Source organism: Leucoraja erinacea, unplaced genomic scaffold (genome assembly GCF_028641065.1).
Source record: "Leucoraja erinacea ecotype New England unplaced genomic scaffold, Leri_hhj_1 Leri_87S, whole genome shotgun sequence".
In the NCBI taxonomy this organism is placed as follows: domain Eukaryota; kingdom Metazoa; phylum Chordata; class Chondrichthyes; order Rajiformes; family Rajidae; genus Leucoraja; species Leucoraja erinaceus.
This window is the reverse complement of record NW_026576817.1, coordinates 29027-54206: the sequence shown is the minus strand read 5'-3', so window position 1 is coordinate 54206 and position 25180 is coordinate 29027. Positions and strand designations below refer to the sequence as shown.

Sequence of the window (25180 nt, the reverse complement as noted above, 5' to 3'; positions counted from 1 at the left end):
CAGACCATGGATATGTCAAGTCAAGTCAAGTTTATTCGTCACATACACATATGAGGTGCAGTTAAATGAAAAGTGGCAATGCTCGCGGACTTGTGCAACAAACAAACAAACAAACTCCAAACAGAATGGAACAGAATCTCATATTCACATATTACATATTTGTGGGGGGGAAGTAAGAGAAAAAAATGACACCACACAACAGTAAAGTTAGTCCCTGGAGAGATAGGAGTTTACAGTCCTAATGGCCTCCGGGAAGAAACTCCTTCTCAACCTCTCCGTTCTCACAGCATGGCAACGGAGGCGTTTGCCTGACCGTAGCAGCTGGAACAGTCGGTTGCTGGGGTGGAAGGGGTCTCCCATGATCAGCGTGTAACAAAAAGAACTGCTGACGCTGGTAAAGCCGAAGGTAGACTTTGAATGCTGGAGTAACTCAGCGGGTGAGGCAGCATCTCTGGAGAGAAGGAATGGGCGATGTTTCGGGTTGAGAAGTGTCTTGACCCAAAACGTCGCCCATGGAAATGTCAGTGATTGATGTGTTGGATGTGTAGACTAGGGGAATGAATGGTGAGGACCGAGGGAACTGGAACCTTGTTGCATCTGGGGCAAGCTGGAATGAGAGCAGAACTACAGGACAGAGGAGATGCAGGTGAGGGGCCCATTTATTACAGCTGGGAGGAAACCACGTTGAAAGAACAAGGGCACCTCAGATGTCCTTGTATTGAAAGCCTCGTCTTGGGAGCTGATGCGGCAGAGACGGAGGAATTGAAAGTAGGGTATAGCGTCTTCACTCACCATCAACAACACCACAGTCACATCTGTGGAGTCTTTTAAGTTCCTGGGAACCATCATCTCCAAGGACCTTAACTGGGGGGCTACCATCGACTCCAGTCAATAAGGCCCAACAGAGGATGTACTTCCTGCGGCAGCTGAGGAAGCACAATCTGCCACAGGCAATGATGGTCCAATTCTACACGGCCATCGTAGAGTCTGTCCTCACCTTCTCCATCATGGTCTGGTTTGGCTCAGCTACCAAGCACAACACCTGGAGGCTGCAGCGAATCGTCCGATCAGCAGAGAAGGTTATTGGCTGCAACCTTCCCTCCATTGATGAACTGTACACTGCAAGGGCCAGGAAGCGAGCTAGCAAGATCATCTCTGACCCCTCTCACCCTGGCCACAAACTCTTTGAATCACTTCCCTCTGGAAGGCGACTCTGGACTGTCAAAGCTGCCACAGCCAGACATAAAAACAGTTTTATCCACGAGTAGTTGCTCTACTCAATAACCAAAAATCTGTAGCCTCCCTTTGATCTGGTATTTTATTTAATTCACATGTTTAATTGATAATGTTTTATTATTAATGTTTTATGGGTCATTCCTAACTGTCACTGTATGTCACGTTGTCACTTGTGTGCGGAGCACCAAGGCAAATTCCTTGTATGTGAATACTTGGCTAATAAACTTATTCATTCATTCATTCAAGAGGCAGGGTGGGAAGAAGTGTAGTCCAGATAACTGTTGGTAGGTTTGTAGTGGACGTGTCAATAGTCTGCCCCCTGTGGAGACAGAGATGAGGAAAAGGGAAAGTCTCAGAGTGATACAGCGTGGAAACAGGCCCTTCATCCCATTTGATCCACACTGACCAACATGTCCCATCTACACTAGTCCCACCTGCCTGCATTTGGCCCATATCCCTCTAAACCTGTCCTATCCACGTGCCTGTCCAAATGTTTATTAAACTTTGCGATAGTCCCAGCCTCAACTACCTCCTCTGGCAGCGCGTTCCGTACACCCACCACCCTTGAGAGGGTTGTCAGGGATAGTCCAGGTGAATGTGAAGGCAGGGTGGAAGTTAGTGGTGACGTTAATGAAATCAATGAGTTTTATTTACCCATGTTATTTTTATTTACAAAGATTTTCATTTATCCTGTTAGGGCATCTCCCTGTTTTATTCCCCTTAGTTGCACAAATGTAATCGATAGGGCCAGGGTGTTTAGGAGCTAAAACTCTGAAATAGGCAGGCAAAATGGCATCATAAAATTACAAAAAAAGACACGAAAAGGCATTTATTGACAAAAAAAATGCATAAAAAGGCACGTATTTCCACCACCAAAATATGGTTAAAAATGCTAATTATCAAGGTATATTACATTAAATGACCAAAGGTGCCTTGTTGTACTACTACTAGCATTTTTTTCAAATTATCTGGTGTTAAACTATGTCGTTTGTCAGTCAGAATATGCTTCAGTTGTGAAAATCTTCTTTCTACCTCAGCTGAGGTCACTGGTGCATACCCGAAACAAGCTACAGACTCTATATTCATGTCGATATTTTGTGCATTACAAATACCTTTGAGAACTTTAGCAATGTTTTGTATTTCTTCAAGATCTTTGTTCGCTAACAGCGATAACCACATATACTAAAAAACTGCCCTACACACACTAGGGACAATTTACAATTTACAGAAGCCAATTAACCTACAAACCTGCACGTCTTTGGAGTGTGGGAGGAAACTGGAGCACCCGGAGAAAACCCACGCAGGTCACGGGGAGAAGGTACAAACTCCGTACAGACGGCACCCGTAGTCGGGATGGAACCCGGGTCTCCGGCGCTGTGAGGCAGCGACTCTACCCGCTGCACCACCGAACTGCCCCAATGTCACATTGAGTTGCGCTGCTCCAGATGAGAATGTCATTGTTCTATCTGGGACACACCGACAATAAAACACTCTTGACTCTTGACGGCTTACGGATGGGCGAAGTTTCGGGTCAGCACCCTTGTTCAGCCACCTGCGTGACGTCCACTTTGGGCGGGCTGCCCAACCTCCCTGACGTTGGGGGGGAGGGGAGGGGAGGGTAGGGGAGCTCCGTGGACAGGTGGAGCCACTCAGAGGGTTTTGATGGGGACGGCGCGGATGGTGGGCAGCTGCCCGATGGGGGGGGCCACGTACTCCTCCACCCTCAGCAGCCGCAGCAGGATACGCTTGCTGTCTCTCGGCCACGAGTACACATGCGTGTTCTGCAGCCAGACGGGCACGTGTGTCTGCGGGGAGAGTCAACACGTCAGTAACATACATGTGATTGTGATCATGTACAGTCAATAGACAATAGACAATAGGTGCAGGAGTAGGCCATTCGGCCCTTCGAGTCAGCACCGCCATTCAATGTGATCATGGCTGATCATTCCCCAATCAGTACCCCGTTCCTGCCTTCTCCCCATATCCCCTGACTCCACTATCTTTAAGAGCCCTATCTAGCTCTCTCTTGAAAGCATCCAGAGAACCGGCCTCCACCGCACTCTGAGGCAGAAAATTCCACAGACTCACAACTCTCTGTGAGAAAAAGTATTTCCTCGTCTCCGTTCTAAATGGCTTACCCCTTATTCTTAAACTGTGGCCCCTGGTTCTGGACGCCACCAAGATCGGGAACATGTTTCCTGCCTCTAGAGTGTACAAACATCTTAATAATCTTACATGTTTCAATGAGATATCCTCTCATCCTTCTAAACTTCAGAGTGTACAATCCCAGCCGCTCCATTCTCTCAGCATATGACAGTCCCGCCATCCCGGGAATTAACCTTGTAAACCTACTCTGCACTCCCTCAATAGCAAGAATGTCCTTCCTCAAATTAGGGGACCAAAACTGCACACAATACTCCAGGTGTGGTCTCACTAGTGCTCTGTACAACTGCAGAAGGACCTCTTTGCTCCTATACTCGACTCCTCTTGTTATAAAGGCCAACATGCCATTTGCTTTCTTCACTGCCTGCTGTACCTGCATGCTTATTTTCATAGACTGATGTACAAGGACCCCCAGATCCCGTTGTGCCTTTCCCCAACTTGACGCCATTTAGATAAAAATCTGCCTTCCTGTTTTTGCTACCAAAGTGGATAACCTCACATTTATCCGCATTAAACTGCATCTGCCACGCATCTGCCCACTTCAAAGGATGTACAGGTCAGTAGGTTAGTTGGCTTGGTATAAGTGTACAATCGTCCCCTGGTGCGTGTAGGATAGTGTTAGTGTGTGGTGATCGCTGGCCGGCACCTACTCGATGGGCCGAATGGCCTGCTTCTGTTCCTGTATCTCTAAACTAAACCTTGAACTAAATGCTCCCACTTTTTGCATCCTGCACTCTCTGGGGCAATTTACTTAAACCAATGAACCTACAAACCCGCACGTGTCTTTGGGATGTGGGATGACCCGGGGGAAGCCCTGGAGGTCACGGAGGGGGCGTACAGACTCCAGCCGAGGTCAGGATGGTGCCCGGGCCTCTGGTGCTGTAAGGCAGCAGCTCTACCCGCTGCGCCATCGTGCCGCTGAATTGTTTTTGTCAACTAACTGAATTACTATGAATTCCAGCATCAGAAAAATAGAGAGAGTACAGAGGAGATTTACTAGAATGTTGCCTGGGTTTCAGCAACTAAGTTACAGAGAAAGGTTGAACAAGATAGGTATTTATTCTTTGGAGCGCAGAAGGTTAAGGGGGGACTTGATAGAGGTTTTTAAAATTATGAGAGGGATAGATAGAGTTGACGTGGATGAGCTTTTCCCACTAAGAGTAGGGAAGATTCAAACAAGGGGACATGACATGAGAATTAAGGGACAGAAGTTTAGGGGTAACATGAGGGGGAACTTCTTTACTCAGAGAGTGGTGGCTGTGTGGAATGAGCTTCCAGTGGAGGTGGTGGAGGCAGGTTCGTTTTTATCATTTAAAAATAAATTGGATAGTTATATGGATGGGAAGGGAATGGAGGGTTATGGTCTGAGCGCAGGTATATGGGACTAGGGGAGATTATGTGTTCGGCACGGACTAGAAGGGTCGAGATGGCCTGTTTCCGTGCTGTAATTGTTATATGGTTAAACCCAGGATACGTGCACAGTGACTATATCAGGGGCTTTGCGGGAGGGGGTATGTGCGGTAGCAGGGGAGGTGTGTGGAGGAGGGCGTGTGTGTGGGGTAGGTGTGTTGGGGGGGGGGGAGTGGGGGAAGGAGGTGTGAAAGTACTTTTTGAAAGTTTAGAGATACAGCACGGAAACAGGCCCTTCGGCCCACCGAGTCCGCGCTGAACAGCGATCCCCGCACACTAACACTATCCTGCACACACTAGGGACAATTTACTAAGCCAATTCACCTACAGACCTGCACAGCTTTGGAAAGTGGCAGTAAGCCGAAGACTATATTATTGTTATTTATCAAACTTTACAATATTTACATATTCACATATTCTGTAAGAATTTCATTGTCCCATCCGGGACATATGACAATAAAACACTCTTGACTCTTGAACTCGGAGAAAAAAACCCACGCAGGTCACGGGGAGAAGGTACAAACTGCGTGCAGACAGCGCCCGTAGTCAGGATGGAACCCGGGTCTCTGGCACTGTGAGGCAGCAGCTCTACCCGCTGCACCATCCACCGTGCCACCCAGTATTCACAGATTTGGTTTGAATCTATGTGTTTTAAATGTTTGAATCTTTAGAACACCTGGTTTTACTTGCCTTGGTAGCATTTGGAAATAATACAGGGATAAATCTGAAGTTCATGCTTGCTTGTTGGATGAATTCAACCTGCATCTGCAACAAACAAAATATACAGCTCTTAAAAAAGACACAGAGTGCTGGAGTAACTCAGCGGGTCAGGCAGCATCTGTGGAGAACATGGATAGGTGACGTTTCACAGAGTGCTGGAGTAACTCAGCGGGTCAGGCAGCATCTGTGGAGAACATGGATGGGTGACGTTTCACAGAGTGCTGGAGTAACTCAGCGGGTCAGGCAGCATCTGTGGAGAACATGGATAGGTGACGTTTCACAGAGTGCTGGAGTAACTCAGCGGGTCAGGCAGCATCTATGGAGCTAAGGAAATAGGCAACGTTTCGGGCCGAAACCCGTAAGGGTTTCGGCCCGAAACGTTGCCTATTTCCAGAAGGATTTCGGCCCGAAAAGTTGCCTGTTTCCTTAGCTCCATAGATGCTGCTGCACCATAACTCAGCGGGTCAGGCAGCATCTGTGGAGAACATGGATAGGTGACGTTTCTTCACAGAGTGCTGGAGTAACTCAGCGGGTCAGGCAGCATCTGTGGAGAACATGGATAGGTGACGTTTCACAGAGTGCTGGAGTAACTCAGCGGGTCAGGCAGCATCTGTGGAGAACATGGATAGGTGACGTTTCACAGAGTGCTGGAGTAACTCAGCGGGTCAGGCAGCATCTGTGGAGAACATGGATAGGTGACGTTTCACAGAGTGCTGGAGTAACTCAGCGGGTCAGGCAGCATCTGTGGAGAACATGGATAGGTGACGTTTCACAGAGTGCTGGAGTAACTCAGCGGGTACAGCAGCATCTATGGAGCTAAGGAAATAGGCAACGTTTCGGGCCGAAACCCTTACGGGTTTCGTCCCGAAACGTTGCCTATTTCCAGTAGGATTTCGGCCCGAAAAGTTGCCTATTTCCTTAGCTCCATAGATGCTGCTGCACCATAACTCAGCGGGTCAGGCAGCATCTGTGGAGAACACGGATAGGTGACGTTTCACAGAGTGCTGGAGTAACTCAGCGGGTCAGGCAGCATCTGTGGAGAACATGGATAGGTGACGTTTCACAGAGTGCTGGAGTAACTCAGCGGCTCAGGCAGCATCTGTGGAGAACATGGATAGGTGACGTTTCACAGAGTGCTGGAGAAACTCAGCGGGTCAGGCAGCATCTATGGGGAACATGGATAGGTGACGTTTCACAGAGTGCTCGAGTAACTCAGCGGGTCAGGCAGCAGCATCTGTGGAGAACATGGATAGGTGACGTTTCAGAGTGCTGGAGTAACTCAGCGGGTCAGGTGGGGGTGGCGGGGATAGTGGGGTGGGGGGGGGGGGGAGATGGTGGGGGAGGGAGGGTGTTGGGGGGGGGAGAGGGGTGGGTGACAAGGAGGTTGATGGGTAAACAGGTCAGGTACCGGGAGGTCTCACCATTTTGTGGATGTATCTGGTGTGCAAGCCATGCTCATCTCCCAGTTGCTGAAATCCAGTTCCCTCGATATCCCGCTTGTATTTCGGACTGATGGCGATGACTATCATCACTTCTCTCTGCAGACAACGACACGGAAACAGCTGAAATCGCCAACAACCGTAAGAATGGAGATCTCTCTCACGTAAATTCCTTTGGAAGATTGCGAACATTCGGAATGTCGACAGACATAACATGAGGAATCGAATATAGGAGCAAAGACGTTCTTCTGCAGTTGTACAGAGCCCTAGTGGGACCACACCTGGAGTATTGTGTGCAGTTTTGGCCCCCTAATTTGAGGAAGGACATTCTTGCTATTGAGGGAGTGCAGCGTAGGTTTACAAGGTTAATTCCCGGGATGGCGGGACTGCCATTTTCTGAGAGAATGGAGCGGCTGGGCTTGTACACTCTGTAGTTTAGAAGGATGAGAGGATATCACATTGAAACATATAAGATTATTAAGGGTTTGGACACGCTAGAGGCAGGAAACATGTTCCCGATGTTGGGGGAGTCCAGAACCAGGGGCCACAGTTTAAGAATAAGGAGTAAGCCATTTAGAACGGAGACGAGGAAACACTGTGGAATTCTGTGCCTTAGAGGGCGGTGGAGGCCGGTTCTCTGGATACTTTCAAGAGAGAGCTAGATAGGGCTCTTAAAGATTGTGGAGTCGGGGGATACGGGAAGAAGGCAGGAACGGGGTACTGATTGGGGATGATCAGCCATGATCACATTTAATGGCGGTGCTGGCTCGAAGGGCTGAATGGCCTACTCCTGCACCTAATGCTGTTGATTCACGTTTCTCTCTCACATCGGTTGTTTCGACAATAATCGACCAGGCACCGGGGTTGCTTTAAACGTACGTTTATGGAGCAGGAGTCTTCACACAGGTTACAACCTGGCAAAGAGTCAAGCTGACTGCCTTTAATTGCAAGGCTCTTTATATGTTAATGCCACCGTTTAGCACCTCCCACATTCCCCCCCGATCAAAGAACCGACACGTTGGAAGAATACAGGAAACCAAGTATGTACATATAAGGGGATGATAGAGGAACCACACATAATCTCAGACCATTTCATCCCTTAGTCTTCCTGGCAAGGGGGGGGGGGGGGGGTTGTGTATTCCTCAATCTTGTCAGACTGGGCCTGTGATCCTTTATTCATGACTACACAGTAACTGCAAGACATTGTGTATTCCCGCCTAACAGCCTGTTCCAGCAAGCCTGGTCAGCAGCCATCTTATGTCCTTTGTTTCAGTCTACCTGGCCAACCATTTTGTCTTACAGAACAGTCTTATAGCATTGATTCAGAATTTCTATTCATCAATGCCTATTGTCTATTGTTATGGGGAGAAGGCAGGAAAATGGGATTGAGAAGCAGAGATCAGGCATGATTGAATGGCAGAGTGGACTCAATGGGCCGAATGGCCTAATTCTGCTACTATAACGTGAACTTGTGGAAAGTTCACGTTAGAACACGTTATTGTGGAAACTTGTGACACCGACTTGAGGCAGCATTCTATGAGTCTCATTCTTCACCCTCTCCAAAGACCTTTAGACTTTAAACAGAGAGCACAGCAACAGGCCATTCGGCCCACCGGGTCAGCGCCGACCAGCGATCCCCGCACACTATCCTACACATACCAGGGACAATTTACAAGTTCACTGAAGCCAATTAACCTACAAACCTGTACGTCTTTGGAGTGTGGGAGGAAACCGAAGATCTCGGAGAAAACCCACGCAGGTCACGGGGAGAAGGTATAAATTCGGTACAGGCAGCGCCCGTAGTCAAGATGGAACCCGGGTCTCTGGCGCCGAGAGGCAGCAACTCTACCGCTGCGCCACCGTGCTTCCATTATAACCATATAACCATATAACCATTACAGCACGGAAACAGGCCATCTCGGCTCTTCTAGTCCGTGCCGAACAACTTTTTTCCCTTAGTCCCACCTGCCTGCACTCATACCATAACCCTCCATTCCCTTCTCATCCATATGCCTATCCAATTAATTTTTAAATGATACCAACGAACCTGCCGCCACCACTTCCACTGGGAGCTCATTCCACACCACTACCACTCTCTGAGTAAAGAAGTTCCCCCTCATGTTACCCCTAAACTTCTGTCCCTTAATTCTGAAGTCATGTCCTCTTGTTTGAATCTTCCCTATTCTCAAATTCCATATCAACTCTGTCTATCCCTCTCATCATTTTAAAGACCTCTATCAAGTCCCCCCTTAACCTTCTGCGCTCCAGAGAATAAAGCCCTAACTTGTTCAACCTTTCTCTGTAACTTAGTTGCTGAAACCCAGGCAACATTGTAGTAAATCTCCTCTGTACTCTCTCTATTTTGTTGACATCCTTCCTATAATTGGGCGACCAAAATTGTACACCATACTCCAGATTTGGTCTCACCAATGCCTTGTACAATTTTAACATTACATCCCAGCTTCTTTACTCAATGCTCTGATTTATAAAGGCTAGCATACCAAAAGCTTTCTTTACCACCCTATCTATATGCGATTCCACCTTCAAGGAACTATGCACGGTTATTCCCAGATCCCTCTGTTCAACTGTATTCTTCAATTCCCTACCATTTACCATGTACGTCCTATTTTGATTAGTCTGTTGAGTTCTTCAGTTAGATTAGTCTGTTCAGTTCTTCGATCAAATTCACATACATGTCAATTCAAACAGCCATCAGGTGAACAGGTGATCCAGTGATCTCCCCAGTTGCTAAAAATTTGAAATCCCCTCCCCATTCCCACACTGACCTTTCTGTCCTGGGCCTTCTCCACTGTCAGAGTGAGGCCCAGCGCAAATCGGAGGAGCAGCACCTCATATTTTGCTGGGGCAGCTTACACCCCAGCAGCGTGAACATTGACTTCTTTAACTTCAAGTAATCCTGGCTTTCCCTCTCTCCCTCTCCACCCCTCCCCCACACCTAGTCGTCATACTAGTTTCACTGTTGTCCTCTTGAATTCCACCGTCAATGTTAACTCATTATCATCTACACCACAGCCAACAATGGACCATTGTGGGCTCCACATTTCCTTGAACATCATTGCTTTCTGCATATCTTCCATTCATTTGTCCTAAATACCATCAAAATCTCTCATCTCCTTTCACCAGACTCTCAGTCTGAACAAGTGTCTCGATCCGAAACGTCACCTATCCATGTTCTCCACAGATGCTGCCTGACCCGCTGAGTTACTCCAGCACTCTGTGAAAAGTCACCTATCCATGTTCTCCACAGATGCTGCCTGACCCGCTGAGTTACTCCAGCACTCTGTGAAACGTCACCTATCCATGTTCTCCGCAGATGCTGCCTGACCCGCTGAGTTATGGTGCAGCAGCATCTATGGAGCTAAGGAAATAGGCAACTTTTCGGGCCGAAATCCTTCTGGAAATAGGCAACGTTTCGGGCCGAAACCCTTACGGGTTTCGGCCCGAAACATTGCCTATTTCCTTAGCTCCATAGATGCTGCCTGACCCACTGAGTTACTCCAGCACTCTGTGAAACGTCACCTATCCATGTTCCCCACAGATGCTGCCTGACCCGCTGAGTTACTCCAGCACTCTGTGAAACGTCACCTATCCATGTTCTCCACAGATGCTGCCTGACCCACTGAGTTACTCCAGCACTCTGTGATACGTCACCTATCCATGTTCTCCACAGTCGCTTCCTGACCCGCCGTCTTACTCAAGCAGTCTATGAACCGTCACCTATCCATGTTCCTTACATTGGTCACGTATCCTTCCATCCACTTGGTGATGTCCATTCCACGTAATGAGTTCTCAAACATGTCGATCTGTTGGACAACCAGATGCAGAGAGAATGGGGTTAGGAGGGAGAGAGTGATCAGCCATGATTGAATGGCGGAGTAGACTTGATGGGCCGAATGGCCTAATTCCGCTCCTATCCCTTATGACCTTATGAGTGTGATGTATGTAATATAATTAGCATATGTTATGTCTTGTGGGAGGGGACGCATGCGTTAGAGGAGACTCATGGTGGCATCGTACAATAAAGAAACTTGTTAGTTTACTCCTGTATCTGAGAGTTCTTTTGAGTTAGTTCCAAGTACCCAAAGACTCTACAATTGGCAACGAGGATGGGATAGAGTTTGTGAACTCACCCACAGGACACTACAATGACCATATAGGTCATTGAGGCCGGCTCTTTGAAGGCGATCGCACAAAATCCTACACAACTGACTTGTTTTTAACCAAAAATAAAATCAATTTAATCAATAATTTACAAAGCAAAACAATAAAAACAACCCCAGCACCACAATACTGTAGACAATAGACAATAGGTGCGGGAGTAGGCCGTTCGGCCCTTCCAGCCAGCACCGCCATTCACCACCGGAAACTGGAGGAGCAGCACCTCATATTCCGCTTGGACAGCCTGCACCCTAGCGGCATAATGAATGAATGAATGAATGAAAACTTTATTGTCATTCAGATATACACCTAGACACAGTGCACCTTGAACGAAATTTCGTTGCATTTTACTCTCCAAAATCAGTTAAAAGTTAAAAGTTCTAGGTGCGTCCATAAAAATGCGTCATGCGCATGGTTCTGTAAAATAAATATATATTAAAAAGTTTTTAAAAGTGACGATATTTAAAAAGTTCTAGCCGCGGTTTTTTTGATTGTTCAGTAATCTTATGGCCTGGGGGATGAAGCTGTTGCAGAACCTAGTTGTCCCGCTCTTCATGCTGCGGTACCTCCTCCCAGAGTTAAGCAGTATGAACAGTCCAAATTGTGGGTGTGTGGGGGCTCTGATAATGCCCTTAGCTCTACTCAGACAGCGCTTGTACCCCATGTCCATGATGGAAGGAAGAGAAGTCCCAATGATTTTTTCCGCTGTCCTCACCACTCTCTGAAGGCACTTCCAGTCCGCAGCTGTACAGCTGCCACACCACGTAGAGATGCAGCTGGTCATGACCGACTCAATTGTGCTTCTGTAGAATGTGGTGAGGATGGGAGGGTGGAGGTGTAAACTTCTCAACCTGCGGAGGAAGTACAACCGCTGCTGTGCCCGTTTTGCCAGAGATGTAATGTTTGTGGACCAGGTTAAGGTGTCCGTTATATGCACCCCCAGGAACTTGATGCTTTTCACCTGCTCCACTGCTGAGTTGTTGATGCAAAGTGGAGTGTGACTGGGCTGAATTTTCCTTCTGAAATCGACGACAATCTCCTTGGTTTTGTTCACATTTATGGCTGGTGACTCCTTCATGGCTATGACTCCTTCAATTTCCGGTAGTCCTTGCTGTCTCCTCCCCTTCTCACATCTCCCTCAGCCCTCGGGCTCCTCCTCTTCCTTTCTCCTTTCTGCTCCTCACCCCCCCCCCCCCCACACCCTACATCAGTCTGAAGAAGGGTCTCGACCCGAAACGTTGCCTATTTCCTTCGCTCCATAGATGCTGCCGCACTCGCTGAGTTTCTCCAGCACTTTTGTCTATCGCCATTCAATGTGATCATGGCTGATCATCCCCAATCAGTACCCCGTTCCTGCCTTCTCCCCATATCCCCTGACTCCGCTATCTTTAAGAGCCCTATCCAGCTCTCTCTTGAAAGCATCCAGAGAACCTGCCACCACCGCCCTCTGAGGCAGAGAATCCCACAGACTCACCACTCTCTGTGAGAAGAAGTGTTTCCTCGTCTCCGTTCTAAATGGCTTACCCCTTATTCTTAAACTGTGGCCCCTGGTTCTGGACTCCCCCAACATTGGAAGGCCAGGGAATGTGTCTGCCTAATATGGGAGCCATGTGCGCAGTGCAAAGGCAGGAGCATGGGGTTAGGAGGGAGGGATAGACCAGACATGATTGAGAAAAAGATGAGAAAAACATTTTTCACACAGGGAGTGGTGAATCTGTGGAACTCGCTGCCACAGAGGGTAGTTGAGGCCAGTTCATTGGCTATATTTAAGAGGGAGTTAGATGTGGCCCTTGTGGCTAAAGGGATCAAGGGGTATGGAGAGAAGGCAGGAACAGGATACAGATTCAATTTTAATTGTCATTGTCAGTGTACAGTACAGAGACAACGAAATGCATTTAGCATCTCCCTGGAAGAGCGACATAGCACATGATTTGAATAAATAATAATAAGTGTCCGGGGGGGGGGGGTGGTGATTGGCAGTCACCGAGGTACGTTGTTGAGTAGAGTGACAGCCGTCGGGAAGAAGCTGTTCCTCGACCTGCTGGTTCGGCAACGGAGAGACCTGTAGCGCCTCCCGGATGGTAGGAGGGTAAACAGTCCATGGTTGGGGTGAGATACTGAGTTGGATGATCAACCATGATCATAGTGAATGGCGGTGCTGGCTAGAAGGGCCGAATGGCCTACTCCTGCACCTATTTTCTACGTTTCTCTGTTTCTATGTGCAGCACAAACAAGCAAGGCGGAATACAGATGTTGCATTATTGGGACACAAGTAATAATCGAAGATAGACACAGAGTGCTGGGCCGAATGGCCTAATTCTGCTCCTAACACCTGGCAACTTGTGAACATACACTGTTTCTGGGGTAGAAACGCTGAAGGTCAAGGAATCAAGGAATTGAGAAAACTACTTACTGTCGTCTCAAAGCCATTGCCGCGGAGAAAGTTGACAAAGGGGAAGATCTCATTTGCTGTATCCAAGGAGTACGTCACAAACACCTTCCCTAGTGTGACAAAACATGCACATCAACTACTTGTCCCGATGGGAAGGGCGGAGAGAAGATCAAAAATTCCACAAATTTGCAACTCTCTGGGTGAAAAAATGTCTTCTCACCTCAGTCTTAAATGGCCTCCCCTTTATTCTAAGACTGTGGCCCCTGGTTCTGGACTCGCCCAACATTGGGAACATTTTTCCTGCATCTAGCTTGTCCAGTCCTTTTATAATTTTATATGTTTCTATAAGAACCCCCTCCTCATCCTTCTAAACTGCAGTGAATACAAGCCCAGTCTTTTCAATCTTTCCTCATATGACAGTCCCGCCATCCCAGGGATCAATCTCGTGAACCTACTCTGCACTGCCTCAATCACAAGGAGGACTCAAGGGCATGAGTTACAGGGAGAGGTTGAGCAGGCTAGGAGCAGGTGGACGAGGGGTGATCTTACAGAGGTGTACAAAATCATGAGAGGAATAGATCGGGTAAATGGATAGTCTTTTACCCAGAGTAGGGGAATCCAGGAGCATAGGTTTAAGGTGAAGGGGAAATTAATTAATAGGAACCTGAGGGGCAACTTTTTCCATGGTTCCTTCACATCCAGAGCCCTAGTGAGACCACACCTGGAGTATTGTGTGCAGTTTTGGCCCCCTAATTTGAGGAAGGACATTCTTGCTATTGAGGGAGTGCAGCGTAGGTTTACAAGGTTAATTCCCGGGATGGCGGGACTGTCATATGCTGAGAGAATTGAGCGGCTGGGCTTGTACACTCTGGAGTTTAGGAGGATGAGAGGGCATCTCATTGAAACATATAAGATTATTAAGGGTTTGGACACGCTAGAGGCAGGAAACAAGTTCCCGATGTTGGGGGAGTCCAGAACCAGGGGCCACACACAGTTTAAGAATAAGGAGTAAGCCATTTAGAACGGAGACGAGGAAACACTTTTTCTCACAGAGTGGCGAGTCTGTGGAATTCTCCGCCTCAGAGGGCGGTGGAGGCCGGTTCTCTGGATGCTTTCAAGTGAGAGCTAGATAGGGCTCTTAAAGATTGCGGAGTAATGGGGCTGTCCCACTGTACGAGCTAATTCAAGAGCTCTCCTGAGTTTCCCCTGATTCGAAATTCGGAGAATCTATGGTCATGGTAGCTTAAAAGTAGCAGAGTCAGGGGGATATGGGGAGAAAGCAGGAACGGGGTACTGATTGGGGATGATCAGCTATGATCACATTGAATGGCGGTGCTGGCTCGAAGGGCCGAATGGCCTACTCCTGCACCTATTGTCTATTGTCAATGTATCTATGTTGAATGCGTGGCATTTGCTTGATCATTGTCTGGCTTGATCCTTCCTTGATGATGCTGCTGGCCTTGCCGAGGCAGCGTGAGGTGCAAACGAGGTCAATGGAGGCGAGGTTGGTTTGTGTGATGGTCTGGGCTGGGTCCGTAACTCTCTGTCTCCCCGACTGCACAGTGCGATACGGTGAGACACTTACGGAAGTCGCGGGGGAGATCGACGGTCCTCAGACTGCCTGGGGATGCGGAGGCAGTGGTGGGGTCTCGTGGGCCACGGGGAGGGGGAGAAGAAGGGGTAGCACCAGTCCTTGCAGGATGCTCCTCATCCCCCACACCAGCACCAGCACCAGCACCATCGGGCAGGCCAGGTCTCTCCACACCAATCCCTCTGATGTTGGCAGCAGACACGTCCTCCCTAGAAGAAGGAACATGTTTTAATAACATAACAGTTTTATTGTCCAGAGCCCCAAAACAGAACAATTAAATTCCGGAGGTTACACAAAAAAGCTGGAGAAACTCAGCAGGTGCAGCAGCATCTATGGAGCGAAGGAAATAGGCAACGTTTCGGGCCGAAACCCGGAAGGGTTTCGGCCTGAAACGTTGCCTATTTCCAGAAGGGTTTCGGCCCGAAACGTCGCCTATTTCCTTCGCTCCATAGATGCTGCTGCACCCGCTGAGTTTCTCCAGGTTTTTTGTGTAACCTTCGATTCTCCAGCATCTGCAGTTCCTTCTTAAACAATGAAATTCCGGTGAAGGTTATTGGCTGCAACCTTCCCTCCATTGATGAACTGTACACTGCAAGGGCCAGGAAGCGAGCGGGCAAGATCATCTCTGACCCCTCTCACCCTGGCCACAAACTCTTTGAATCACTTCCCTCTGGAAGGCGACTCCGGACTGTCAAAGCTGCCACAGCCGGACATAAAAACAGTTTTTATCCACGAGTAGTAGCTCTACTCAACAGCCAAAAATCTGTAGCCTCCTTTTGATCTGGTATTTTGTTGGTTCACATACTTGATCAATGGTGTTTTATTATTAATGTTTTATTATTATTAATGTTTAGTGTTTTCTGAGTCATTCGTAACTGTCACTGTATGTCAAGTTGTTACTTGTGGGTGGAGCACCAAGGCAAATTCCTTGTATGTGAATACTTGGCCAATAAACTTACTTACTTACTCCATAAGTCCATTCGGCCAATCAAGGTTTGTAGGTTAATTGGCTTCTGTAAAATAGTCCTCTGCGCCTAGGACAGTACTAGTGTACGGGATTATTTCGTCGGGGTCTCCTGAAGGGCCTGTTTACTTGCTATATCGCTAAAGTCTAAAGTCTATAGGACACACAAAAACCTGGTGACTCTGGTGTACTGCCTAAGGGTAACCTGGTCATATGCTGAGAGAATGGAGCGGCTGGGCTTGTACGCTCTGGAGTTTAGGATGAGAAACATCTCATTGAAACATATATGATTATTAAGGGTTTGGACACGCTAGAGGCAGGAGACATGTTCCCGTTCGATGTTGGGGGAGTCCAGAACCAGGGGCCACAGTTTAAGAATAAGGGGTAAGCCATTTAGAACGGAGACGAGGAAACACTTTTTCTCACAGAGAGGTGTGAGTCTGTGGAATTCTCTGCCTCAGGGGGCAGTGGTAAGCACATAGAATGTACATAGCGGGTACGTCGGAGCTCGGGGACGTCTCTTAGCGGCTCGTAACGCTAACGGCAGGTACTCGGGAAACGCGGTAAGCTCGGGAAGATTTTTCAACGTTGAAAAATGTCCACGAGAGCCCCGAGTACCGACGAGTGGCCATTACCGTAAATTCTCCGAATTTCGAATCAGGGGAAACTCAGGAGAACTCTTGAATTAGCTCGTACAGTGGGACAGCCCCATGACTCCGCTATATTTATTTAAGAGCCCTATCTAGCTCTCTCTTGAAAGTAACCAGAGAAGCGGCCTCCACTGCCGTCTGAGGCCAGCTAGCTTATGTAAGGGCCGTTCAGAAGCCTGATAACAGAGGGGAAGAAGCTGTTCCCGAGTCTGGTGGTGCGAGCTTTCAAGCTTCTGTGCCTTCTGCCGGACGGGAGCAGGGAGGGACAATTGCTGACAATTTCTGTGAAGATAAGTTAGCAAGCAGCTTCACACCACAGCTCACTTTATTCTTTGTTAAATCCCCTCTGTGGTCTGCAGCTGAACCCACATACACCAGTCTCCCTCTCAACATCCAGGTCACAGAGCAACCGTCGATCCAGATACTGCACAGCAGGTCAAAATCACTGGCCTCTAAAATACTGGCTCCGGGCTGGGATCTCATTGAAACATATAAGATTATTACGGGTTTGGACACGCTAGAGGCAGGAAACATGTTCCCGATGTTGGGGGAGTCCAGAACCAGGGGTCACACACAGTTTAAGAATAAGGAGTAAGCCATTTAGAACGGAGACGAGGAAACACTTTTTCACACAGAGAGTGGTGAGTCTGTGGAATTCTCTGCCTCAGAGGGAGGTGGAGGCCGGTTCTCTGGATGCTTTCAAGAGAGAGCTAGATAGGGCTCTTAAAGATAGCGGAGTCAGGGGATATGGGGAGAAGGCAGGGACGGGGTATGTAAGCTCCCCCCGCGCCGGGCCATCAGACCTCGCGTCGAACCTTCTGCAACGTTGGAGCTCCCGACTCGGCCTCTCCCGGGACTGCGAGCCCTTGATGGTACGTCCGCAGGCCGCGGTGGGGCTCTCGACATTCCGAGGCGGCCTTTCAACTCCTTCGAGCCCTTTAAGAGCCCTATCTAGCTCTCTCTTGAAAGTATCCAGAGAACCGGCCTCCACCGCCCTCTGAGGCAGAGAATTCCACAGCCTCACCACTCTCGGTGAGAAAAAGTGTTTCCTCGTCTCCGTTCTAAATGGCTTACCCCTTATCCCTTATCCAGCCCCGACGCGAGGTTTGATCGCCCGGCGCGGGGGAGCTGACATCCCCCCCGATGCAGGAACAGAACGCCTCGACACGGAGGGCCAAAACGCCGCCGGCTACGGCAGTCAAGGTCGTCCCGTCAACGGAGGGGGGCGCTCGAGGCCCCAGACCGAGGAAGAACAACAAGGGAACAACAAGGGAAGGACTTGGAACTTTATTTCGCCTTCCATTACAGTGAGGAATGTGGAGGAGTCACTGTGGTGGATGTTCATGTTAAAATGTGTTTTGAGTCTGTTGCTTTTTTAAATTGTATGACTGGCCTGGCCTGGCCTGTGAAATTTCACTACACCAATTGGTGTATGTGACAATAAATGAACCTTATGTACCTTCTGAACGACCCGCCGCAGAACCCGCTGTGTCGTCTGTGCTGTCTGTGTGGAGTTTGCACGTTGTCCCTGGGTGTCTGTGGATTTCCTCAATGCCCCGACCCACTAAGGCAAGCATGGACAAGTCATAGTGGCAGAAATAGGCCATTCGGCCCCTCACGTCTACTGTGCCACCCAGTTCAAAGTGACCCAAGTAACCCAGTAGACAAAAATGCTGGAGAAACTCAGTGGGTGAGGCAGCATCTACGGAGCGAAGGAATAGGTGACGATTCGGGTCGAGACCCTTCTTCACACTGATGTGGGGGTGGGGGTTGGGGGCGGGAAGAAGAAAGGAAGAGGCGGAGACAGTGGGCTGTGGGAGAGCTGGGAAGGGGAGGGGAAGGAGGGAGAAAGCAGGGACTACCTGAAATTGGAGAAGTCAATGTTCATACCGCTGGGGTGTAAACTACCCAAGCAAAATACGAGGTGGTGCTGCTCCTCCAATTTGCGGTGGGACTCACTCTGGCCATGGAGGAGGCCCAGGACAGAAAGGTCGGATTGGGAATGGGAGGGGGAGTTGAAGTGCTGAGCCACCGGGAGATCAGGTTGGTTATTGCGAAGTAACCCAGAGTGTGGGTTTGCAAAGAGAGAGTCTGGAGAGGTATGCAAGGGTCCCTGGAACGATTTATCCCGAACAGCTCCGTCACAGAGGACTCTGTGATTTACGGACTGTTCCCAGGGACACATTCAGAGACTGACATCGAGTGCTGCTGGAGGGTCATCAACTCGGTCAAAGACGCTCTTTGGTCTGCCCGAGCGTTGCTCACCACCCAGCAGAGCGAGATGTCCGTCAGGGAATGTTGCCGACTGGCCCACTGCAGACTGCAGGAGTACGTGCTAAGGGACTCGCTGAAGCTTGGTGCAGCCAACGCCAAGGCTCGGTGGGGGAGGGCCACAGTCTAGGGTCCTTCCGCTGCTGGACATAGGGGGCAAGGTATGGTGGAGACGCCCCTCAAATTAAATTAAGGGAAGGTATCCCACCCCAGGGGGCCACATGAGTGGCACGGGTGGGGGACATTTTTGTGGAAATGAAAATGTCAGATGGAATTTTCGCACTGTGTAAACATTGAGTATAGAAGTTGGGATGTAATGTTAAAATTGTACAAGGCATTGGTGAGGCCAATTCTGGAGTATGGTGTACAATTTTGATCGCCTAATTATAGCAAGAATGTCAACAAAATAGAGAGAGTACAGGGGAGATTTACTAGAATGTTGCCTGGGTTTCAGCAACTAAGTTACAGAGAAAGGTTGAACAAGTTAGGGCTTTATTCTTTGGAGCGCAGAAGGTTAAGGGGGGACTTGATAGAGGTTTTTTAAAATGATGAGAGGGATAGACAGAGTTGACGTGGAAAAGCTTTTCCCACTGAGAGTAGGGAAGATTCAAACAAAGGGACATGACTTGAGAATTAAGGGACTGAAGTTTAGGGGTAACATGAGGGGGAACTTCTTTACTCAGAGAGTGGTAGCTGTGTGGAATGAGCTTCCAGTGAAGGTGGTGGAGGCAGGTTCGTTTTTATCATTTAAAAATAAATCGGATAGTTATATGGATGGGAAGGGGATGGAGGGTTATGGTCTGAGCGCAGGTATATGGGACTAGGGGAGAATATGTGTTTGGCACGGACTAGAAGGGTCGAGATGGCCTGTTTCCGTGCTGTAATTGTTATATGGTATATTATATGGTTATATTGTATATATGTATTACTTGGACAGGGGCCACAGAGTGGCACGGGATGGGGGACTGTTTGGTGAAATTTGACAAATGTAAAAAAATAGTGCTGGAAAATATTTGTATAGTCTCCGAAAATGTCGGATGAATTTTGTTTGTTAATTTTTAATTTAATTTTAATTTTTTTTGTTTGTTTGTCGAATAAAGTCTATTTTGAAATTTAAACTAAAAAAAAAAAAAAAAAAAAAAAAAAAAAAAAAGTAACCCAGTAACTCACTGTTGTTGCTCTGGCACGAAGATGCCCGGCAGTGTTCCAGTCCGAGGGTCCCTCTGTGGGCGGGGACGGGGGGTGTCAACCCCGCAGTGCCCGCGTGGACGGGCAGCCGCTTCCTCCTCCGCCGCCCGGCGATACATCACGTTAGGACGTGGTGGATGATCCATGACGTTGTGGCACCGTGGCAATTGCCAGCCGACGGCACCGCCTGCTGGCACAAACACAAGGGGGTGGGGCAAAGCCTGGCGTTAACTCAACCGGGGCACATCACCAACAACCACCCACACTGAAGCAACGGCCAAGAATGTAGACAAAAGCGCTGGGGAAACTCAGCGGGTACAGCAGCATCTATGGAGCGAAGGAAATAGGCAACGTTTCGGGCCGAAACCCTTCTGGAAATAGGCAACGTTTCGGGCCGAAACCCGGAAGTGGGTACAGCTCCATAGATGCTGCTGTACCCACTGAGTTACTCCAGCACTCTGTGAAACATCACCTATCCATGTTCTCCACAGATGCTGCCTGACCCGCTGAGTTATGGTGCAGCAGCATCTATGGAGCGAAGGAAATAGGCAACGTTTCGGGCCGAAACCCGGAAGTGGGTACAGCTCCATAGATGCTGCTGTACCCACTGAGTTACTCCAGCACTCTGTGAAACATCACCTATCCATGTTCTCCACAGATGCTGCCTGACCCGCTGAGTTATGGTGCAGCAGCATCTATGGAGCGAAGGAAATAGGCAACGTTTCGGGCCAAAACCCTTCTGGAAATAGGCAACGTTTCGGCCCGAAACCCTTATGGGTTTCGGCCCGAAACGTTACCTATTTCCTTCACTCCATAGATGCTGCTGCACCCGCTGAGTTTCTCCAGCACTTTTGTCTACCTTCGATTTTCCAGCATCTGCAGTTCCCCTTCTTAAACAACGACCAAGAAAGCCCACCAACGCCTCCACTTCCACAACACTCCGGTATCTCGCCGAGACCAAACGCAGGCTCGCTCGACACCTCTGCTCCGTCCCCCTAAACCTACCTCATCTCCCGCTTCATAAACACTTAAAGCCCCACCCCCTCCCCCTCCCATTCCCAGACAGAAAGCCTTCTGTCCTGAATACAGGAGCAAAGAGCTCCTTCTGCAGTTGTACAGAGCCCTAGTGAGACCACACCTGGAGTATTGGGTGTAGTTTTGGTCCCCTAATTTGAGGAAGGACATTCTTGCTATTGAGGGAGTGCAGCGTAGGTTCACCTGGTTAATTCCCGGGATGGCGGGACTGTCGTAAACTGAGAAAGTGGAGCGGCTGGGCTTGTACACTCTGGAGCTTAGAAGGATGAGAGGGTATCTTATTGAAACATACAAGATTATTAAGGGGTTGGACAGGCTAGATGCAGGAAGATTGCTCCCGATGTTGGGGAAGTCCAGGACAAGGGGTCACAGCTTAAGGGTAAGGGGGAAATCCTTTAAAACCGAGATGAGAAGAACTTTTTTCACACAGAGAGTGGTGAAAATGGAACTCTCTGCCACAGAGGGTAGTCGAGGCCAGTTCATTGGCTATATTTAAGAGGGAGTTAGATGCGGCCCTTGTGGCTAAGGGGATCAGAGGGTATGGAGAGAAGGCAGGTACAGGATACTGAGTTGGATGATCAGCCATGATCATATTGAATGGCGGTGCAGGCTTGAAGGGCCGAATGGCCTACTCCTGCACCTATTGTCTATGTTTCTATGTTCTATAAGCCATTTAGAACGGAGACGAGGAAACATTTTTTCTCACAGAGAGTGGTGAGTCTGTGGAATTCTCTGCCTCAGAGGGCGGTGGAGGCAGGTTCTCTGGATGCTTTCAAGAGAGAGCTAGATAGGGCTCTTAAAGATAGCGAAGTCAGGGGATATAGGGAGAAGGCAGGAACGGGGTACTGATTGGGGATGATCAGCCATGATCACATTGAATGGCGGTGCTGGCTCGAAGGGCCGAATGGCCTACTCCTGCACCCATTGTCTATTGTCTATTGTCACCCTCCCATCCCCACACACAAAGCCTTCTGTCCTGGGCCTCCTCCATTGTCACAGTGGGGCCCAGCGTAAATTGGAGGAACACCATCTCATATTTTGCTCGGGCACCTTACTCCAACATCGTAACCCTTGCTTTTCCTCTCTCGCTCCATCCCTCCCCCACCCTGGATATGTTTCCATACAGTGGATATATTTAAGGCAGAGATAGATAGATTCTTGATTAGTGCGGGTGTCAGGGGTTATGGGGAGAAGGCAGGAGTATGGGGTTGAGAGGGAGAGATAGATCAGCCATGATTGAATGGTGGAGTAGACTTGATGGGCCGAATGGTCTAATTCTGCTCCTATCACTTTTGAACATGAACACTCCCTCTTCTTCCCTCTCCAGCCCGGCAGGAGCGTTACTCCAGCACTTTGTGCCTTTCCTTGGGAAACCAGCACCTGCAGTTCCTTGTTTCTCCATTTGGACTGCTGTTTGACAATAGACAATAGACAATAGGTGCAGGAGTAGGCCATTCGGCCCTTCGAGCCAGCACCGTCATTCATTGTGACCATGGCTGATCATCCCCAATCAGTACCCCGTTCCTGCCTTCTCCCCATATCCCCTGACTCCGCTATCTTTAAGAGCCCTATCTAGCTCTCTCTTGAAAGTATCCAGAGAACCGACCTCCACCGCCCTCTGAGGCAGAGAATTCCACAGACTCACAACTCTCTGTGTGAAAAAGTGTTTCCTCATCTCCGTTCTAAATGGCTTACTCCTTATTCTTAAACTGTGTGGCCCCTGGTTCCGGACTCCCCCAACATCGGGAACATGTTTCCTGCCTCTAGCGTGTCCAAGCCCTCAATAATCTTATATGTTTCAATGAGATACCCTCTCATCCTTCTAAACTCCAGCGTGTACAAGCCCAGCCGCTCCATTCTCTCAGCATATGACAGTCCCGCCATCCCGGGAATTAACCTTGTAAACCTACGCTGCGCTCCCTCAATAGCAAGAATGTCCTTCCTCAAATTAGGGGACCAAAACTGCACACAATACTCCAGGTGTGGTCTCACTAGGGCTCTGTACAACTGCAGAAGGACCTCTTTGCTCCTGTATGAAACTGCACACAATGCTCACAAAGTACCAAGGTCTAAGCGGAAGCTCAGAGGGGATAGAGCCTTCTCTGTTGCTGCTCCGGCACTCTGGAACACCTTGCCGTTGCACATCAGACAGGCCCCCTCACTGTCCATCTTCAAATCCACCCTAATAACTCATTTTTATTCTCTGGCTTTCAACACTGGCTGAGACATTGCTCCTGTTTTTAGTGCTTTTAATGTATTTTAATTTTTACTGTTTTATAGTCCTTTGTATTACGGTTTTTAATGGTTTGTAATAACTTCTTGTCCATGAGTTCTCATGTACAGCACTTTGTGGCAACTGCAGTTGTTTAAAGTGCTTTATAAATAAAGTTATTATTATTATTATTATTATTATTTACCTCGAACTGAGGCGATAGTTACAAGATTAGAATGCTTGCTTGCTGGTGTCGTGTGTGTTCGGCTGGAAGGCGTGAAGGGTGTCAGTTGAGGGGAAATTGCACGTCAGGAAGCTGAGAAATGGCCCGTGTTATTGACGAACGATTTTCCCAGGGCTGTTAAGGCGGGGAGGAACCGCAGTCGCGGTGAGAGGGGGGGGGATAGGAGCGCGGTGCGGGGTGTAACGGCTCTGCCACAGACCTTCAACGCTCACACCAAGACAGACGAGGAGCCGCCAGCCATCCCGTCTGTTACCACAGGCCAGTACTCTGCCCCCCCATCAGCGCACACGGGTAGCCTCACCGCTGCCCGAAGTGTAGATGTTTCCTGTAGATAAGGGAGTGTGTGTGTGTGTGTGATCAGGACATGTCCTGTGGCCCAGAGCCACATCCACTGCAGGAACACACACACAACACACACACACACACCTCATATCTCCCTTGTGCAGCTTACAACCCAGCGGAGATAGGCAACACAAGAAGGATGAGGGGGGGGATCTTATAGAAACATATAGAATTATAAAAGGACTGGACTAGCTAGATGCAGGAAAAATGTTCCCAATGTTGGGCGAGTCCAGAACCAGAGGCCACAGTCTTAGAATAAAGGGGAGGTTATTTAAGACTGAGGTGAGAAAAAACTTTTTCACCCAGAGAGTTGTGAATTTGTGGAATTCCCTGCAACAGAGGGCAGTGGAGGCCAAGTCACTGGATGGATTTAAGAGAGAGTTAGATAGAGCTCTAGTGGCTAGTGGAGTCAAGGGGTATGGAGAGAAGGCAGGCACGGGTTATTGATAGGGGACGATCAGCCATGATCACAATGAATGGTGATGCTGGCTCGAAGGGCCGAATGGCCTCCTCCTGCACCTATTGTCTATGTTTCTATGTTTCTATTAAAAGTGGCAGCGTTAGAGTTGCTGCCCCACAGCGCCAGAGACTCGGAGTTTGTACCTTCTCCCCGTGACCCGCGTGGGTTTTCTCCGGGCGCTCCGGTTTCCTCCCGCGCTCCAAAGACGTGCGGGTTTTGTAGATTCATTGGTTGCGGTAAAATTGTAAATTGTTCCCAAGTGTGTGTGGGGTAGTGTTAGCGTGCGGGGATCGCTGGCCGGCACGGACACGGTGGGCCGAAGGGCCTGTTTCCACGCTGTATCTCTAAACTAAACTCAAATACACTATAGTTTGAGTAACTCAGCAGGTCAGGCAGCATCTGTGGAGAACATGGATAGGTGACGTTTCACAGAGTGCTGGAGTAACTCAGTGGGTCAGGCAGCATCTGTGGAGAACATGGATAGCTGACGTTTCAGGCCGAGATCCTTCTTGTACCTTGACTCCATCCTATCCCCCCCCATGGTCTAGTCCCTCCTGACCTATGTCCAAGATACACCTTAAAGATAGCAAGTCAGGGAATAGGGGAGAACAATAGACAATCAGACACATTGAAGGTGCAGGAGTAGGCCATTCGGCCCTTCGAGCTCAGCTGTGACCGCCATGA

At 48.9% G+C, this 25180-nt stretch overlaps 1 protein-coding gene across 2 annotated transcripts; it reads right to left on the bottom strand.

Moving 5' to 3' along the window:
• Nucleotides 1–1408: 1408 nt before the first annotated feature.
• On the bottom strand, nucleotides 1409–20508 carry traf3ip2a (TRAF3 interacting protein 2a). Of its 2 annotated transcripts, XM_055631703.1 has the most exons (7): nucleotides 20186–20508; nucleotides 15125–15339; nucleotides 13561–13649; nucleotides 10724–10792; nucleotides 6951–7067; nucleotides 5500–5574; nucleotides 1409–3041 (listed from the first exon to the last, which is right to left on the bottom strand). In XM_055631703.1, the coding sequence occupies exons 1-7, from the start codon at nucleotides 20347–20349 to the stop codon at nucleotides 2886–2888; spliced, it is 885 nt and encodes a 294-aa protein (XP_055487678.1). In that variant the 5' UTR covers nucleotides 20350–20508; the 3' UTR covers nucleotides 1409–2885. The 2 variants fall into 2 exon arrangements, with proteins under 2 accessions (XP_055487678.1, XP_055487680.1); XM_055631705.1 differs by lacking the exons at nucleotides 10724–10792; nucleotides 13561–13649; nucleotides 15125–15339; nucleotides 20186–20508 and adding an exon at nucleotides 9755–10342.
• Between the last annotated feature and the right edge of the window lie 4672 nt (nucleotides 20509–25180).

Bases quoted from the DNA above. Each gene is read 5' to 3' on its own strand.
- traf3ip2a (XM_055631703.1), bottom strand. From the start codon at position 20,349: ATGGATCATCCACCACGTCCTAACGTGATGTATCGCCGGGCGGCGGAG. The intron at 13,650-15,124 runs GTAAGTGTCTCA...TTGTCACACTAG, and splicing joins CGATCTCCCCCGCGACTTCC to GGAAGGTGTTTGTGACGTAC. The intron at 10,793-13,560 runs GTAAGTAGTTTT...GTTGTCCAACAG, and splicing joins GCAATGGCTTTGAGACGACA to ATCGACATGTTTGAGAACTC.